The following is a 20,708-nucleotide window of genomic DNA, read 5'->3' on the forward strand; positions in this document are numbered from 1 at the left end:
GGTCAGATTATGGGTTGACCCGCCCATAAACTTAACACGGTTAAAAATAAAATTAAAAATGATACATGTATGCTTCGAACATGCAACATAACAAAACAAGTACAACTCTTTAACCAAGTGTGATTGTAATGTGGTTTGTCGAGAAATATGAATCAATTGAAAGTAGTTAAAAATTTGATTGATCAAAGTGTGAGATCACGATGTTAAATTTTAAAAAAATATGAATCAAATATTTGATTAATCAAAGTGAAAGTGTAAGTTCACGAGAGATGAGAGGTTAATTCGAAAAAAATATGTGATGAGATATGTGAGAAGATAAATTATTTTACCGAAGTAAATAACATGTGAAATGAGAGCGTTATATTTTTTATTTCAATATATTATTCGTGATTTGTTAAGAATTTTAAACATTTAATACATATTATTATTTTTTTATTAAATATTTTTATCTATGTGCATCAGGGGAATTTTCCTAATTTTGTTAACACCTCAAATTCAGAGCCCAAGTAAGTCTAGCGGGAAATTTGATGGAATAACCCTCCTAAGAGGGTTATTACCACTTTTAGCATGTCATTTATAATTTTATCATTTTTGACCTTTTGCCAAGGCAAAAGGTCAGTTTTACCCTTTATTAAAAAAAAAAAAATTTTGATTTTCATTCTCCCCCGTCGTTTCCCTTTCCCCAGTTCTCCTTTCACTCCCTCTCTCTCGTTTCCAACTTCCCGAAGACGACTGATCAACCCCGAAGACGACGACGAAAATCCCCCGAAACATCGACAACGTCCTCTCCCTCGAACCCTCCCTCGAACCCCGACGAGCTCCGACGACAAACAAGAGCCCCCGATGAGATTCTCAACTCCAGAACGTCGAAGGTGAGTTTATCTTCCCCGTTTCTATCCGTTTCTATCCTAGTTCTCCGTTTTATATCCATGCATGCTATAATGGAGGAATGGTTTAGGGTATTGTTTAGGTTTAGGTATGTGTTTAGGTTTAGGTAGTGTTTATTGTTTAGGTTTAGTTTTGAGTTTAAAATGCTTCTGTCGAAGGCTGTTGCAGGGTTTTGGGTTTATTGTCGATGGCGACGATGCATTTTCGCAGGCGACAGTGCATCTGTCGCAGACGACGGTGCATCTGTCGCAGACGACGATGCATCTGTCGCAGGCAGAATATACTATTGCAGAATATCTGTTGTAGGGTTTTGGGTTTATTGTTGACGAAGAGGCTGTTGATGGTTTGGAGATCAACAAAGAAGCCGAGCAGAATGAAAACAAAGATGAAGAGGCTGCAACAGTTGTTGATAAGAATGCTGAGTTGGGAAAGAAAGAATTGGCCACGAAGAAGAAGAAGAAGGTGGTTTTGGCCAAAAATAGGTTGCAGCAGTTGGGCAAGAAAAGGAAGATGAATGAAGAGGCTGACATGGGAAAGATGAATGATGAAGAGGCTGACATGGGAAAGAAGAATGATGAAGAGGCTGACTTGGGAAAGAAGAATGATGAAGAGGCTGAGTTGGGAAAGAAGAATGATGATGTATTGGTATTGACTCCAACAAGATTTCAGGGACAGAGTTTTCGGAGAAAGAAGAGGTCCACACAATTGGGGAACTATACAGATCCTAATGGAAAATCCTTTAAACTCATTGATCCAGTAACTGTAAATCCTCTTTTAGATTATGATAGTGAACTGTTTGATGATTTGAAACAATGGCTGAAGCTGGAGGATGAAGACAAGATAATAATATAAAATAATTAAAATAAATTAATTTAAATATCTTACAAATGTAAATATTAAGTGAAGTTTACTTCACTTCTATCAGCGCTGAAAATATTGAGCGAAGCAATCTTCACCTGGTAGTGCTTGTTTCACTCATTTGAGTGCTGTAAATCCTCAGGTGAAGCTTGCTTCACCTGGTAGTGCTTATTTTTTTTTTTTGCTGACTTACATGAAGGTATAAATGCTCTTACATTAACATATAAATGTTTTTACATAAATGTGTTAATGATTTTACATGAACATTTATATATATTTAATATATAATTATAGAAAATATAAAATAATTTAAATAATTTTTTTAAAATATCTTACAAATAAATTTAAAAATATTTTGTTTTACAAATTTATTTAAATATATTACAAATTTTTTTTAACATGTTGTTATATATATATTTAATATATAATAATATAAAATAATTAAAATAAATTAATTTAAATATCTTACAAATGTAAATATTAAGTGAAGTTTGCTTCACTTCTATCAGCGCTGTAAATATTGAGCGAAGCAATCTTCACCTGGTAGTGCTTGTTTCACTCATTTGAGTGTTGTAAATCCTCAGGTGAAGCTTGCTTCACCTGGTAGTGCTTGTTTTTTTTTTTTTTTGCTGACTTACATGAAGGTATAAATGCTCTTACATTAACATATAAATGTTTTTACATAAATGTGTTAATGATTTTACATGAACATTTATATATATTTAATATATAATTATAGAAAATATAAAATAATTTAAATAATTTTTTTAAAATATCTTACAAATAAATTTAAAAATATTTTGTTTTACAAATTTATTTAAATATATTACAAAATTTTTTTAACATGTTGTTATATATATATATTTAATATATAATAATATAAAATAATTAAAATAAATTAATTTAAATATCTTACAAATGTAAATATTAAGTGAAGTTTGCTTCACTTCTATCAGCGCTGTAAATATTGAGCGAAGCAATCTTCACCTGGTAGTGCTTGTTTCACTCATTTAAGTGTTGTAAATCCTCAGGTGAAGCTTGCTTCACCTGGTAGTGCTTGTTTTTTTTTTTTTTTTGCTGACTTACATGAAGGTATAAATGCTCTTACATTAACATATAAATGTTTTTACATAAATGTGTTAATGATTTTACATGAACATTTATATATATTTAATATATAATTATAGAAAATATAAAATAATTTAAATAATTTTTTTAAAATATCTTACAAATAAATTTAAAAATATTTTGTTTTACAAATTTATTTAAATATATTACAAAATTTTTTTAACATGTTGTTATATATATATATTTAATATATAATAATATAAAATAATTAAAATAAATTAATTTAAATATCTTACAAATGTAAATATTAAGTGAAGTTTGCTTCACTTCTATCAGCGCTGTAAATATTGAGCGAAGCAATCTTCACCTGGTAGTGCTTGTTTCACTCATTTGAGTGCTGTAAATCCTCAGGTGAAGCAAGCTTCACCTGGTAGTGATTGTGAAGGTTGTGTAGATTGGACACTTGATTGTGAAGGTCTTGCAGTAGATGGTGCAGGCATCACTGCTGAGCATGTTGCTCTATTATGACCTAGACCGCCACATGAGCCGCACCGTCTCCGTTCTTTACGAACCTCACCTTGTGATGATCTACGTTTTGTTGTTGGTCGTCCTTTCTTAATCTTCACGGGGGGTTTTAGGCAGACTCGTTTCTTGATATGTTCGGGAATGTCCCAAGCTTCATTATGTTGAAAAACTGGATAACATGTCTCCGCATAAGCCATGCACCACGATTCAGTTGAGTAAAACCTGAAAAATTATACAGTGATAACATAATTCAACATAACATATATTCAACACAACATAAATTGAACATAACTTATGGAACAAAAATTCTCTAACCTTGCGCACAACTCATATGGAACCGATTTCCGGAAACGGGCAGCAGCCAGGGCATGCGTACAAGGAAGACCAGATACATCAAATACCCTACAAGTACATGTTCGACCCTTGAAGTCAACTTGAAAATCAAATTCACCGTCATGCACATGGAACTGAAATCGATTAAGTGGATAAACGCTGTAGAATCTAGCATTTTCGCCTTCCTCACGTAATAACTTTTCATAATATGGAGATAAATGTTCGTTGTGGTTGGATGATTTTTCTCTTCTATGATAAAACCAATCTTGTATTGTGAATCTTAAATAGTCAGCTAATGTTGTTATGGGATATTTCCTAGCTTCTCTGCACTGACTATTAAAACTCTCAGCGTAATTACTTGTCATTTGATTGTATCGCGAACCGGGAAAAAAAGCACGACTCCATCTCTCCACTCCAATTTGTTCCAAATATTGAGCAATCCTAGGGTCTTTAGTTCTGATCTTGTCAAAATGCTTCTGAAACGTGGTCTCGGTGTATGCACGAGAAGCCAAATCAAACTCAACATGACAGTTATCAGTTTTAAATTTGGCCATTATATTCATTTTGATGTGGTATGTGCATGCACCGTGATGTGCTTCTGGAAAAACCGCGGACAAGGCGTTGGCAATACTTGGGTGTCTGTCGGATATGAAGACGAGATCCGGGACTGATCCAATTGCCAACCTTAGTTGTTGCATGAAATATGTCCAAGAGTTATTATTCTCTGAATCAACGACACCAAAAGCAACGGGATATAGTTGCTCGTTCGCATCCAATGCTATCGCAACCAGTAGTTGACCTCCAACTTTATGCTTAAGGAAGCTGGCATCGATGCACAATACAGGACGACAACATCCTATGAAACCCCTAATTGAAACCCCTAAAGACATGAACATATACCTGAAGTGTCCTTCCTCATCCGTCTGGATATCAGTTATGGTACCTGGGTTCTTCTTCTGCAACATGAACAGGTAGGATGGCAATTCACCATAGGAATCTTCCACAGTTCCTCGCACCGCCATTAAGGCCTTTTCCCTTGACCTCCAAGCCTTATTATATGTCAAAGTTAACCCATAACTTGTATGCATGTCTTCCATTATTTTTTTAGGCATGTGGTCATGGTGATGGTCCATGTATTTACGTTTGATACACTCCGCAATTACCCATGATGGTGCTTGCCTCACATTGTCTTGTCTCGTCAAAATTGAGCATGTGTGTTCTTTTACAAATTTTCTGATCTCAAACATCTCCGAGAATTTTCCTTTCATAGCACGCAATTTCCACTTGCAGTTCTCAGCCATGCATTTTACAAACCAAAGATTTTTTGTTGACTTCACCACTTTAAGGACAAAGTGATTAGACATCGCATGTCTATGCAACCTCAATTGTATTTCTTTTTTGTTATCAAAGAACGTACCCACTTCCAATGAATTTTCAATTAATGGAGCAGGAGTTTCGATCTCGAGTGGTTCATATGAGAAGTAGTGCTTGGTTCCCTCAGTATGGTTGAATGTATTCCTAACATGGGAAGTGCTTGGTTGACTTGGGAAGACATTTTCCGGCTCAAAAACATTTTGCTCCTCACATACATCTCTTTGCTCAAAAACATCTTGCTGCTCAAATATATCTCGCTGCTCAAACACATCCTGCTGCTCAAACACATGCTCAGATACATCTTGTTGCCTTAGGAATATATCTTGTTGACTTGGGAATACATCTTGCTGCTCAAACACATCCTGCTGCTCAGATACATCTTGTTGTCTTGGGAATACATCTTGTTGACTTGGGAATACATCTTGCTGCTCAAACACATCTCGATGCCTTGGTAAGATATCTTGCTGCTCAAATATGTCATTTTCTGGTCTTTCACTTTGTTCAGTTGAAGGTATTGACTTCTCTACTAAGGAGACACATAGCGGGGCGCGATGATTGGGCAGTGAAGACGAGAGTTCTTGTAAATAGAACGCCACATCGCTATCTCCAATGATTGTTGCAGGAGGAGAATTTATCATTAGCATATTATACTTTACCTTGAACACTAAGTCATATCTTAGTTTGTCCACACCAATAGAATTATAGACAATTGAAGCTAACTCTTCATATGTAGCATTTCGGGGTACATTCACACCACGACACGAACTTGAGACAAAAGAACTAACCCCACAATCATCAGTTTTCCAGTCTCCATCAAAGAGTAGAAAAACACCAACATTCATGTGATCTGCAATTGAAAAAAATTCAAAGAAGTCAGTGACAGTGACCAGTCAGTGTTAATTGCAAGGAGGAAAATGCAAGGAGGAAAATGCATCTGTCGCAGGCGACAGTGCATCTGTCGCAGGCGACAGTGCATCTGTCGCAGGCGACAGTGCATCTGTCGCAGGCGACAGTGCATCTGTCGCAGGCGACAGTGCATCTGTCGCAGGCGACAGTGCATCTGTCGCAGGCGACAGTGCATCTGTCGCAGGCGACAGTGCATCTGTCGCAGGCGACAGTGCATCTGTCGCAGACGACAGTGCATCTGTCGCAGGCGGGAAATGCATATGTCGTATGCGACAGATGCACTGTCGCCTGCGACAGATGCATTTCCCGCCTGCAACAGATGCACTGTCGTCTGCGACAGATGCACTGTCGCCTGCGACAGATGCACTGTCGCCTGCGACAGATGCACTGTCGCCTGCGACAGATGCACTGTCGCCTTCGTCACCTTCGTCGGATGTATATTTCACTGTAAAACAAATCAGCCAAGCTCTAAAACCATTATTCCATGACCTAACCTACATCCTAGACTCTAAACGACAAAACCCTAAAACGACGAAGGTCTAACCTGATTGTTGAAGACGTTCCAATTTTGTTGATGATGAAGGAAGGATCCGTTGATGATGAAGGAAGCTTGATGATGAAGGAAGCTTGATGATGAAGAACCTTGATGATGATGAAGGAAGGACGGGGAAAGGACGGTTGGTGGAGAGGAGGGAAAGGGGAGAAGAAAGTGACATTTCAGTAACTGAAATGCGCACTACTGATTTGATTTTTTTTTTTTTTTTAAATAAAGGGTAAAACTGACCTTTTGCCTCGGCAAAAGGTCAAAAATGATAAAATTATAAATGACATGTTAAAAGTGGTAATAACCCTCTTACGAGGGTTATTCCATCAAATTTCCCAGTCTAGCAAGCGGCACCACTCAGATTTTTTATATTTTTTAATATTCATTAATATTAAAAAATTATAAATATCGTTTATATACAACGGAAAAACATGACAATAAAAGAAAAAAAATAAAACATTACTCAATAGGTTATCTCTATGACGGATTCTAATGGCTTTCGGAACGAATCTTATAAAACGTCGTTCTAATAACATTATTAATAATACGCATTGAACGTTTACTATCATTGAAAATTCGACGATATATCTCCTCAACCAGATAGTCCATTAAAAAATAATTTGAATGATAACCCAAATCTATAAGTTTGTTATATTAGCCGCATTAATCCAAAATTTTCAACAACTTTCTAAATACATCACCCAATCAATTTTAGGAATACTTAAAATAAAAAAATAAAAACCTGCTTAGATTGTTCATGTTGATTTATTTTTACTTAATAAGTTTGTACAAAATAGTGTGTAAATAAAATCAAATTAATTATTGGGAGAAATGTCGATTTTATGCACAAAGTTGGAGTGAGGTGTCAAATTTGTATATTAAGTTGTAAAATTCTATCTATGTATATAAACTTGACAAAATGTGTCAAATTTATCCATTTAACGGCAAAAATGTTAACGGTGTTAAAATTTGACAACGGTACAATTATAATAATTAATTTTTAATCCACGTCATCTGCCCTGTATTAAATAATATATGTTTTTAATACACATCAGCATTGCAGTATATTGAGTACTTTTGTTAACAACAAAAAAAACTTAAGGTTCAGATATTCAATTGGTGTTCTTGAGGACGACGATGAACTCTGGGTCGGAACAGGAGGGGAATTTGATTCGATCTGAAATCGTCTTTCGGTTGGAATCCCGCCGGTGGGAATTACCCCCATTCCTTACGGATAGAAAAGATTTCAGTCGAAGTGTTTAATTATATCAGACCTATCAAACCCATTAGGAGCAAGAACAGTTCTGGAGAGAGAAAGTCTAAAATCCATCTTCCATTTTGTTCAATCCAATAACATTCATTTCATCTGCGACCTGATCTACGCTGGAACAGTTCCGGATTTCCCAGAGAAACTGTTTCCCGGATTTCATAAGCATGTCGAAAATCATTGAAGAAGAACAACATATCGTAATCTAATCCATATTATCTACAATCACTCGAAGGATCTAGGATTTTCCAGATTCAGAGTCAAAATTATTTATTACAACGATGAAGTGGTGAATTGAGCTATAAAAATGTCTAGTTTCAGACTGGTCTCGACTTAGACTCAATGATCGGTTGCCACCATGCTTGTCGACGATGAATTCCTAAACGAATTCTTTAAAAGAAGCCGAATCGGTTAGATAACATGAGGAACATGTTCACAGAGGAATTGGCGAAATTGAGAATCAGGAGTTTGAAAATAAATGTGAGTTTATTTATTCTTATGGATGAATTTATTAGGGTTTCAGGATAATGAAGATGAATAATGAACAAAGTGGTAAGCGTAGATGAGTTGGATTAAAACAATATATTTAATATCTGACATAGTTTAATATTTTTTAATAATTATATACTTGTAAAAAAATTTAACACTTTTATGTTAAATATAATAAATTTGATCGTCAAGTTTATATATATAAATAAAATTTTATAATTTAATAAATAAATTTGAAACTATTCTCAATTCTATACATAAAATTCACATTTATCCCATTAATTATTTTGTTTATACAGAATTAAGTAGTTAGATCTCAACATCAGCTACATGGAAAACTCCCGCCATTACCGCGTTCTGCGTTCAGTCGAACCGGCATAATCGATGCTTCTACAGAGTAAGGATAACTAGCAGTAAGTGATCGCATGCGATCGGAGTGAAGAAGAAGAAGAAGAAAAGTTGCATACATCTCGATGAGATATCACAAGGACAAGAGATTTTCCTCTTTCAAATCGAAGAAGCTGGGATTACCATCTGTCTTCCTTCTCTGCATCCTGTTCTTCGTAGCCGGCCTTTACGGATCCACCTTACTCACTCATCAGGTACGTACACCTCTCTCTCTCTCTCTCGTTCAATGATCTCGCATCTCTACCATATTCACATCTTCGTTTGCGAGCGCCTGTGTGTGTATTTGTGTTTACTTATGTCGCTTCGTTCGCAGGATGCTCAAGCCACACAATCGGACGCTAGACCAGAGTATATGTTAAATTTTGTTATTTTTTTTGGCCGTCATTACCTTTAAAATTCTCTCTCCCAATTTATCTCCCACAATCATTTCTCTTATTATTATTCTTTTAAAATTTAATCAGAATAAATTAAATAAATTTAGAATTTTTAATTACATTATCATCTTATATTTATTATAGACAAAATTTTAATTTTAATTATAATTATAATTAAAATGTATTATTTCATTTTTATTTTAAATTTAAAGATTTTTTTTGTTTTTGATGTTTAATTAAATGGTTTATAATATAAAGTGAGTGAATATATTAAATATTAATTTAAAAAAATACGGAGAAAAAAAGTAATATATATTATATATATAAATAAATATATTTATTAACCAATGAGATAAAATAAAATTAGATAATCTAAAAAAAACAATGGAATCTAAACTCATTCAAATTATTAAGGGTATATCTACTTGAATCTTTACCTAAATTCTAATTCTAAACTTAAAACCCTATTTTATTTTTTTTAGTTGTACAATTTTGAATTATTATTAGTAGAGAAGTGATAAGGGAGGGAATTTGAGAGAGGTAATGGGGAGATAATGTGTCACTATATTACTAGTTATAAAAAAGATAAAGGGTGGAGGAGAGAGAAGAGAGAGAAATTTTGTTATTTTTTCGACCAATCAGAATGCACCACGTTATTACCTTTAAAATTCTCTCCCAATTTTTCTCTCCCAATCATTTCTCTTATTATTATTATTTTTAAATTTAATCAATTAAATCATTTGAATAGATTTAATAAATTTAGAATTTTTAATTATATTATCTTATAATTATTATAGACAAAATTTTAATTTTAATTATAACTAAAATGTATTATTTCATTTTTATTTTAAATTTAACGATTAATTTCTTTTTCTTTGTTTAAATATATGGTTGATAATATAGAATGAAGTGAATATATTAAATATAAACAGAAAAAAAAATTATATATATATATATATATATATATATATATATATATATATATATATATATATATATATATATATATATATATATATATATATATATATATATATATATATATATATATATATATAAAAACCAATGATAATGTAATCTAAACTCATTCAAATTATTGAGGTTAAATTGATTAGATACTTATTATTGTTATTATTGGACGCTTAAAACACTGTTTGTTTTTTTATAGTTTTAGAATTTTTATTTATTTATTTTATGTGTTTGAATGTTTTAAATTATTTTTAAAATAATTAGAAAAATGTAAAAAAAATATTTTTTAAAAAAAAAATATTTTTTTCCGTAAAAACCTAACAAACAATATCAAAATATTATAGACCCAATTCATATTTACTTATTTATATAATATATAGTTTTATTCAAAGTTATTATATGTTTTAATCTCTTTCATCTAACTCATAATAATATCAAAAGTTTGATTTATTTTTTAATAAAATTTAACATTCTATTGAAATTTATTTTAATTAAAGTAGTGTAAAAAATATGAAATGAAAATACATGTAACTTTATGCGAAAAATTAAACGTACCTTATTCCTTTATTCCTCCTAGAGCGATCCAAAATGAATATAAAGTTAAGACTCAATACTAAAAAGCAAGAAACTAAAGAATATTTTATGTTATTATTTATGTTTTTGTTAACAAGTATTAATGATATATATACATAAATTTAGGAAACATCCTTAGCAAAATATAACTATAATAATATTCTAAACTTTAAATAAAGTATTTCCTAAATATATAATATTCCAATATCCTAAATATATAATATCTCAATATATATTATCTATAAATTAAATAAATTAAATTTTAAAATATTCATTTTAAAAATAAAACTAAAAATATTTTTAAAAAAACATAAAGTTAAAAAAAATCTTTAAATTTATTCAAAATACAAAAATAGAAAGGAAAAAAGTTTTAAAATATTATATAAATTATTTAATTTACTTTTTAATTGAAGTCATGTCTATAATTTATTTTAACATCATTAAATTTTAAAATTAGCGTTCATTCATTGTAGACTAATTAAAATAAGTAAATTAAACACTATAATTTTTTTTTAAAGTTCATAATGATATGATAAATAAAATAAAATTTAGGGACAAAATTAGTTAATAGGTGTAGCAATAATAGCAGTTATCCTTGTATATTTCAAATTTTTTATGTCAAACAAAGTTAAATTTGTTTTATTTTAAATTTAAGTCATCTAATTCTATTTTTCATATTTAACTTAAGAAATTTTACCAAGTCAAGGGAGTGCGTTAAACTAATATTTCTGTTGTTTTTCATTGAAGGTTAAATCATGTTAACTATTATATGAACATTTCCAAACTTCCAAACATAACTATAAATGTACTATACTATATACATTACACTTAATTTTGACTAGACTTCTCATAAAAGAGATAAAAAAAAAATAGCATCTATTTTCTTAACAATATTAACCAAAAAAACAAAAAAAATAAAGAAGAAGAAAAGTGTAACGTTTTAAAAATTCATCCTAAATTCATTGTTGAAAATTCTAGAGGTTTAAATTTAATAAAATTATATTAAATTGTTTACATTTTTTCCTTAAATGAGCCAATTTTTGATAGTACATTTAAGTTTAAATGACTTTTTATTAATACATACGTCTAAGTGAGCTAGTTGTAAAAGTACATATGAGCTTTTTTTTTTTTTTTTTTTTTATCTTTATCATAAGTAATGAGAAATATATTTTTTTATTCTCACTGTTTATATCTTAATTAATCTCTCATAAATATAATATATATATATATTAAGTCAACAAATTATAAATTAATAATTAAATATAAAAAAATATATTAATATTTATTTTAATTATATTTTGTTTAATATATCAAATTATATAATTTAATATACTAATATAATTAATATATAAAGATATAATAGTCTTTGATATATTAGTTTTAGATCCAAAATTTAAATGTTGAGCATTTGAAGTTTAAATCATTGTTATCTTTAAATATTTAAGTTATTAAGTATTTTTAATTTTTAATTTTATCAACATTGTTATAGTAATAATTCATATATAAAAAAGTTTAGTTTAGACATTGAACCATTTAACTATATATTATATATATAAAAGTTAACAGTGGCAACTCAAATTTAGGGTTATGTTATTTATACATATTAATTATTATTATTACTATTACAAGATATTTCCCCTTGAGTTGTAAATAGAGGTTGTATAATTTCAATATGTATTATTAATTGATCAGGAGATGGCGGCAGGGGCAGCCGAGGTAATTAAATTAGGTTGATCAGATTGGTCCACCCCATCTACACTCCTAAGCCAATAGGTGCGGTTAAATACGGCAGCATTCTCGGGGACGTCGTTCATGACCCACTCTTGCCCGGCTGGAAAATATATTCCCGAGCGAGGGTGCGGGACCCAGCACCCATCTCGGCTTCTAATCGGTTCTTCGACCTTGCCTTTGTTGAGCTGCTTATCTGCCTTACCAACTAATTTGCTCATAGCACGCCCGTTACTACCGGCTGCCCTGAAAATAAAATTTCAAATTACTAAGATCATGATCATTATATGAAATGAAATGAATTGAATACCTAAGAAACTGCATCTTAGTCTTTAAATTACTGGCCATAAACACGATTGGAGCAATTAAGCAATTAGCTATGAATAATTGAGAGTACGTACTTCTCAGATGGCTTAAAATCTTAAATATATAGGTACCAAAAAGGCATTGGTTGATTAGGCCTTGTCCAAACAAGGAATAAGATTCACCCTCTTGTCTTATCTTTTTACTATTATTAATAATATTTGTTGTATGTTTATGGGGGTTAAATCTAAAAAAGAAAAAGAGATTTTCTGTGGCTATAATGAATTAATTGGTCATGTTTGTTTGGGATATTGGAGTTCCTTTGAAAGATGCTTTACGTACTAAATAAGGGACTAAAGATAAAGTTAATTAGTGGGAGGCAGCAGCTACAAACACCTCTCCCGTATGTATCATTCTTCTATTTCAGTCATATTGGAATATATATATATATATATATATATATATATATATATAGAGAAATGATTAGGTGAGGGAATTTGGTGAGAGAATTTGGTGAGAGAATGACGTGGCATAATCTTATTCGCTGAAAAAATCAAATAATTTCTTTCTTTTCTCTCTTTCCTCCTACTTTCACATTTTCCAACCAATGAAGGTGATGGCACGTCATTCCCTCACCAAATTCCCTTACCAAATTCCCTCTCTCTATCACTCCTCATATATATATATTACGTCTTTATTATTTATATAAATCTAGAATAATTGGATTATGTCTTTTCTCACTTTTTATTTTATTTTATTGGTTCCAATTATAGAACTTAGTAATTTCACCCATTAAAACGAGGTCAAGCTCTACTGAATCATCGAAAAAATTATTAATGTTTCCAAACAGAAGGAGACGAGAACGATAATAATGTTGAGAAACGATCTAATCTAAACATGCAATAAAAGAAGATATAAAGATAAAGTGGTAAAAGAATAATAAAGAACACAAGATATAACGAGGTTCGGCCAACAATGTCTACATCCTCGGGGAGTCGTCCATTCTATTGATATTCCATGAAATAATGGTCCAAGTAACCCTAGGTTATAATGTCTCTATTTATAGGAGTACATCAATAAAGGCTTAAAGCCCAATTACAATATATAAACTCTAAAAAATATGAGCCCAAAACCCAACCAATAAATTTAATATTAAAAGAAAAATACATTTTCAATTATAATGGTTGAAATTGGCACATTTAACTTCAAAATAAAGTTTTTTTTCGTTTGCATTAGTTTACCCGTACATTGTTTATTGTGCTCTCCCTCATTTTCTCATTTTTCTTTTCTTTTTGTCAAATTCATGGTATGGTGCATTTCAAAAATTACCAATTATTGAAAATATATATATGAGTTGAATTCTGACTCATTTCAATCCAACTCATATTCATAAATTATATGATAATGTGGAGTATATTATTACATTCAATGGATAGTAGTTTGTAAAATATGCAATTATAGTAAAAATTACTTGTAAAGTGTACATATAGAACAAAATAAAGTGGTTGTTCAATCAAATCTAATATGAAGGCAGGAAAGAAGGAGAATCGTGCTTCTTATTAAAATAATAATGTACTAACTTATGACTCATGAGCCCGATATAAGAGTAGAAAAAATTACCTTTTGCTAATTTATTATTAGCTTTGTTTGATTCCACCTTTACAAATTTGATTACTAGAGTTTAATTAAAGCTACAACCATTTGAAGCAAGAGTTTCTATCGATAATTTAACAATAATATATATATAATTAATGTTCCTTAATTTTTAAAGTGTCCGGATTGTCGGGTCGAGTGCTGTGGTTAATTTGAATATATATGTGAGAGTAAATTGATATTTGGGTCAGATTATGGGTTGACCCGCCCATAAACTTAACACGGTTAAAAATAAAATTAAAAATGATACATGTATGTTTCGAACATGCAACATAACAAAACAAGTACAACCCTTTAACCAAGTGTGATTGTAATGTGGTTTGTCGAGGAATATGAATCAATTGAAACTTGAAAGTGGTTAAAAAAAATATGAATCAAATATTTGATTGATCAAAGTGTGAGATCACGATGTTAAATTTTAAAAAAATATGAATCAAATATTTGATTGATCAAAGTGCAAGTGTAAGTTCACGAGAGATGAGAGGTTAATTCGAAAAAAATATGTGATGAGATATGTGAGAAGATAAGTTATTTTACCGAAGTAAATAAAATTTGAAATGAGAGCGTTATATTTTTTATTTCAATATATTATTCGTGATTTGTTAAGAATTTTTAACATTTAATACATATTATTATTTTTTTATTAAATATTTTTATCTATGTGAATCACAAGAATTTTCCTAATTTTGTTAACACCTCAAATTCAGAGCCCAAGTAAGTCTAGCAAGCGGCACCACTCAGATTTTTTTATTTTTTAATATTCATTAATATTAAAAAATTATAAATATCGTTTATATACAACGGAAAAACATGACAATAAAAGAAAAAAAATAAAACATTACTCAATAGGTTATCTCTATGACGGATTCTAATGGCTTTCGGAACGAATCTTATAAAACGTCGTTCTAATAACATTATTAATAATACGCATTGAACATTTACTATCATTGAAAATTCGACGATATATCTCCTCAACCAGATAGTCCATTAAAAAATAATTTGAATGATAACCCAAATCTATAAGTTTGTTATATTAGCCGCATTAATCCAAAATTTTCAACAACTTTCTAAATACATCACCCAATGAATTTTAGGAATACTTAAAATAAAAAAATAAAAACCTGCTTAGATTGTTCATGTTGATTTATTTTTACTTAATAAGTTTGTACAAAAGAGTGTGTAAATAAAATCAGATTAATTATTGGGAGAAATGTCGATTTTATGCACAAAGTTGGAGTGAGGTGTCAAATTTGTATATTAAGTTGTAAAATTCTATCAATGTATATAAACTTGACAAAATGTGTCAAATTTATCCATTTAACGGCAAAAATGTTAATGATGTTAAAATTTGACAACTGTACAATAATAATAATTAATTTTTAATCCACGTCATCTACCATGTATTAAATAATATATGTTTTTAATACACATCAGCATTGCAGTATATTGAGTACTTTCGTTAACAACAAAAAAAAAAAAAAACTTAAGGTTCAGATATTCAATTGGTGTTCTTGAGGACGATGATGAACTCTGGGTCGGAACAGGAGGGGAATTTGATTCGATCCGAAATCGTCTTTCGGTTGGAATCCCGCCGGTGGAAATTACCCCATTCCTTACTGATAGAAAAGATTTCAGTAGAAGTGTTTGATTATATCAGACCTATCAAACTCATTAGGAGCAAGAACACTTCTTGAGAGAGAAAGTCTAAAATTCATCTTCCATTTTGTTCAATCCAATAACATGCATCTCATCTGCGACCTGATCTACGCTGGAACAGTTCCGGATTTCCCAGAGAAACTGTTTCCCGGATTTCATAAGCATGTCGAAAATCATCGAAGAAGAAGAACAACATATCGTAATCTAATCCATATTATCTACAATCACTCGAAGGATCTAAGATTTTCCAGATTCAGAGTCAAAATTATTTATTACAACGATGAAGCGGTGAATTGAGCTATAAAAATGTCTACTTTCAGACTGGTCTCGACCTAGACTCAATGATCGGTTGCCACCATGCTTGTCGACGATGAATTCCTGAACGAATTCTTTAAAAGAAGCCGAATCGGTTAGATAACATGAGGAACATGTGGGTTTATTTATTCTTATGGATGGATTTATTAGGGTTTCACGATGAAGATGAACAATGAACAAAGTGATAAGCAATAGATGAGTTGGATTAAAACAATATATTTAATATCTAACATAGATTAATATTTTTTAATAATTATATACTTGTAAAAAAAATTTAACACTGTTAACTTTTATGTTAAATAGAATAAATAAAATTTAAAATATTGTCAATTCTATACATAAAATTCACATTTATCCCATTAATTATTTTGTTTATAGTTAGATCTCAACATCGACTACATGGAAAACTCCCGCCATTACCGCGTTCTGCGTTCAGTCGAACCGGCATAATCGATGCTTCTACAGAGTAAGGATAACTAGCAGTAAGTGAGCGCATGCGATCGGAGTGAAGAAGAAGAAGAAAAGCTGCATACATCGATGAAATATCACAAGGACAAGAGATTTTCCTCTTTCAAATCGAAGAAGCTGGGATTACCATCTGTCTTCCTTCTCTGCATCCTGTTCTTCGTAGCCGGCCTTTACGGATCCACCTTACTCACTCATCAGGTACGTACACACCTCTCTCTCTCTCTCTCTCGTTCAATGATCTCGCATCTCTACCATATTCACATCTTCGTTTTGCGAGCGCCTGTGTGTGTATTTGTGTTTACTTATGTCTCTTCGTTCGCAGGATGCTCAAGACACACAATCGGACGCTAGATTACTTGAATCGGTCGTGGAAGAAGAAATAGGTTATGAAAAAGACGATTCGTTGTTCTACGGGGTAACTGGAGAATCCAACGTTTCTTCCGTACGTTATCAGGTGCACTATTTCCCTCCTCTGTTACTGATTCGATTTCATTATATGTAGCGCGGATCATGGTTTCAATGAACTTTTGTACTGATTGACCTAGAAGGAATCTTAACTGGACTGACTTTCTCACTAACTAGACCGAGAGTCTTGGTTTGGTTTTCAATCATCGATTTTCTCCTTGTTTGAAATTATCCATTGTCAATTATCTATTCAGACTTTCAATTAATTGAATAATCCAACTAATGGTTTTGGCTTTAGGTGTTGATTGTATGTCAATAACTAGACTAAGAATTTCCATTCATCCAGATCATTATCAATTGATTCGTCATAGAATATCTCTTGATATTCTGAAATGGGACTACTTATTTTCTTCTGTTTTACCTGTTTCCTTCCCGGATTAGACAAGGAAATGATGAAACTGATTGACCTATGATGAATCTCTTGATGTTTTTTACTGTCCTGTAGTTTTTACTTGTTATCTTTGACAAATTCCTTGCAGGTGCTAAGCTGGATACCTCGAGCATTTTATTTTCCTAAGTTTGCATCGCCAGAACAATGCCAAGCCATTATCGAAATGGCACGGCCAAAGCTTAAACAATCAACCCTCGCCCTCCGGAAAGGTGAAACCATTGAAAGCACGAAAGGTGAAAGAACAAGGTAAGTTTTCACTCATCTTTTACTTTCTCTTGCATTCAGAATGAGATCTTAATAATATATTATGCCTGCTGTTTATCTGGCAGGGCTGATTGCCCAGTATATATATTCCTTGCTCAAGTTCTCCATTTTTATTGCTTCCAAAGTTAATTGACAAGTGCTTTTGCTGGTCCTTTGAGTTTTCTTTACTCAAATTGGATTTTAATCTCTCTGCTTAATACTAAACTAATGATAATGTATTCATATAGCTCTTGATTCATTCTGAAACTAACTTGATTATGTTATTTATTCTAACAGTACAGGCACATTTATGAGTGCATCAGAGGATGGAACTGGAATATTGGACTTGGTGGAGAGAAAGATTGAAAGGGTCACCATGATCCCCAGGAACCATGGAGAGGTAAATTCTAGCTCACATGAGTTTATTTGATCCTGTAAAGAAGAAGAGTAAATAAATTGAGGTGTTGTGCTCTTCTTCATATATCTCAGCAATTGAAATAGTTAATTTTGGCATTACAGGTCAATACTGAGATGTTCTGAGTAATGTCAGGATGTGACAATATTGCAGGCATTCAATATTTTGCGTTATGAGATAGGGCAAAGATACGTTTCTCATTATGATGCATTCAACCCTGCTGAATATGGTCCACAGAAGAGCCAAAGGGTACTACTTTCTGACCATCTTTGTTCTATTTTACATTTAATGCTTGTCTAAGATCATCCCCATGTTTAGCTTCAATTCAGTCAATATACATTTGTAGATTGTTGCAGGTTTAAATTACTTACATGTTTTGTCAAAGTAAATATAATATTAAGATGATCTATGTGCAGACAGCCTCATTCTTGTTGTATTTATCTGATGTGGAAGAAGGTGGAGAGACCATGTTCCCTTTTGAGGTAAATGGTAGATTTGATCTGACTGATATTTTGATCAGATATGATGATGATAGTGCTGAATTGTATTATATAGAATGGTTCGAACATGGATGGGATATACGATTATGAAAAATGCATCGGCTTGAAAGTGAAGCCAAGGGTAGGAGACGGGCTTTTGTTTTATTCATTAACACCGGATGGCAAAATTGACGAGGTTTGTTGTTTTCGCGTGATTAACATGTTCTCAATATAGAAATTAGAAGTGATTAGAAAATTGTTGTGTAGAAATCTCTGCATGGAAGTTGCCCAGTTATTAAAGGAGAGAAATGGGTGGCAACTAAATGGATCAGAGATCAAGAACAAGCTGCTAATTAGCTGATTAATAATCAACATAATAATAATTATAAAATTATTTACCTGTATGTTTGATTGCCATTATCAATCTAGCTATGGCTTGTCATTTTCATTCGACTGTATATACTATATATGAGTTAAGACAGTTAAACACAGTTAAACGATATAAAAAGGTTTTCATATAAAAAAAAAAATGGAATAACTAGTTAAACACATAACCCGCAAATACATTACCAGAAATCTCATGTTATCGAAAAGTTTGTTTTTTGGGTAAAAAAAAGTAGTTAAAATGTATATACGGACAGATTCGATATATAATTAAATAAAATTAGATTGGGCACGCGTTTCCAAATAGGAATGACCAAAGAAAAGATAACCACCATTAACCAAACCATCTTCGTCTTCTTCATTTGGTGGACCATTCTTGAAGCTTCGAAATAGTCATCAACAGCCAGCGAAAGAGGACAGGAAACGACGATCTACAAAGAAGGATGAATTCCGGCATCCTGAGAAATGGCCGGATAATCTCGCTTTCCATTCACAGAACCTGCCTCTTGCTGCACCAAAGGCATTCCATAACGGAATCAATCGGAGCTTCCGTCGTCCGAAATGATAAACACTACTTGAGATCTTATTTTCGTTCATCGCTTTTAAGAAAATCAAGGACCAAAGAGGTCCAATTGCCTGTTCCTGCTCCTGCTCCTGCCAATCCAATTTCTTCATCTTCGAATTTAGGAGTCGTCGGATGGTACTTGGCGATGGTCAAAGCTCGTCCAATTCTCACCAAAAGCATCACTTCTGCCCTAGTTTACACTGCTGCTGATTTATCTTCTCAGGTAAATTAGTAATTAATTGTGATTAATTGTGGAAGGAAGGAACTTATGATTAATCAATAATCATCATCTCTGCAGACAATTTCTAAACCAACATCAGAGAGTTATGATTTGGTGAGGACATCACGCATGACAGCATATGCAATGGTGATTTTGGGACCATCACTCCATTTTTGGTTTACTTTCATTTCGAAAACCTTCCCAAAACGCGATCTTATAACCACACTGAAGAAAATGCTGCTAGGACAGACAATATATGGACCTACAATGACAGTTATCTTCTTCTCATCAAATGCAGCTATAAGAGGTAACCAACAACAACAACACCGCCCTGCAGTTTGATCCCCATTTGAGTTGAATCATAATTTTCAATCTTGTTAGGTGAAACTATACCTGAAATAGTAGCTAGATTGAAACGAGACTTGATCCCTACAATGAAGAGTGGTATTATGTACTGGCCTATATGCGATTTTGTGACATTCAGATTCGTCCCTGTTCATTTGCAAGTAAGTAATTCTCTCTTTGTTTGTGTTTTTCAATTTGCCTAATAAATAATTTAGTTATGTTCTCTGTTGTTGTTACTTACAGCCACTGATGAGCAACTCATTCTCGTATTTGTGGACTACATACATTACATACATGGCAAGCTTAGACAAGGCAAGTACCCATTAAACATTCCTAGTTCTTTTTAGGGTTGATTAACCCAAACATTAACATTGTTAATATTACTATTATTATATGAAAAACATTCAAATCTTGTCAAATGTGCATGCATATATCATTATCAGTTCTAACAAAACAAAACAAAACAAAGCATGAACCAAAAACATAAGAGAGCAAAATAAAA

General features: G+C 31.9%; 2 protein-coding genes across 2 annotated transcripts; both read left to right on the top strand.

Moving 5' to 3' along the window:
* The first annotated feature begins 8,659 nt into the window (after positions 1-8,659).
* On the top strand, positions 8,660-19,095 carry LOC124929683 (probable prolyl 4-hydroxylase 9). The gene is made up of 10 exons (XM_047470083.1): positions 8,660-8,854; positions 8,974-9,008; positions 16,738-16,897; positions 17,022-17,153; positions 17,644-17,801; positions 18,096-18,198; positions 18,367-18,462; positions 18,630-18,695; positions 18,769-18,888; positions 18,960-19,095. The coding sequence occupies exons 1-10, from the start codon at positions 8,726-8,728 to the stop codon at positions 19,047-19,049; spliced, it is 1,089 nt and encodes a 362-aa protein (XP_047326039.1). The 5' UTR covers positions 8,660-8,725; the 3' UTR covers positions 19,050-19,095.
* Positions 19,096-19,380: 285 nt separating this feature from the next.
* LOC124931788 (protein SYM1-like) lies at positions 19,381-20,648 on the top strand. Its single transcript, XM_047472339.1, has 4 exons — positions 19,381-19,864; positions 19,940-20,168; positions 20,243-20,367; positions 20,450-20,648. The coding sequence occupies exons 1-4, from the start codon at positions 19,520-19,522 to the stop codon at positions 20,531-20,533; spliced, it is 783 nt and encodes a 260-aa protein (XP_047328295.1). The 5' UTR covers positions 19,381-19,519; the 3' UTR covers positions 20,534-20,648.
* The last annotated feature ends 60 nt before the right edge of the window (positions 20,649-20,708 follow it).

The sequence above is a fragment of the Impatiens glandulifera genome, chromosome 3, assembly GCF_907164915.1.
Source record: "Impatiens glandulifera chromosome 3, dImpGla2.1, whole genome shotgun sequence".
NCBI lineage: Eukaryota > Viridiplantae > Streptophyta > Magnoliopsida > Ericales > Balsaminaceae > Impatiens > Impatiens glandulifera.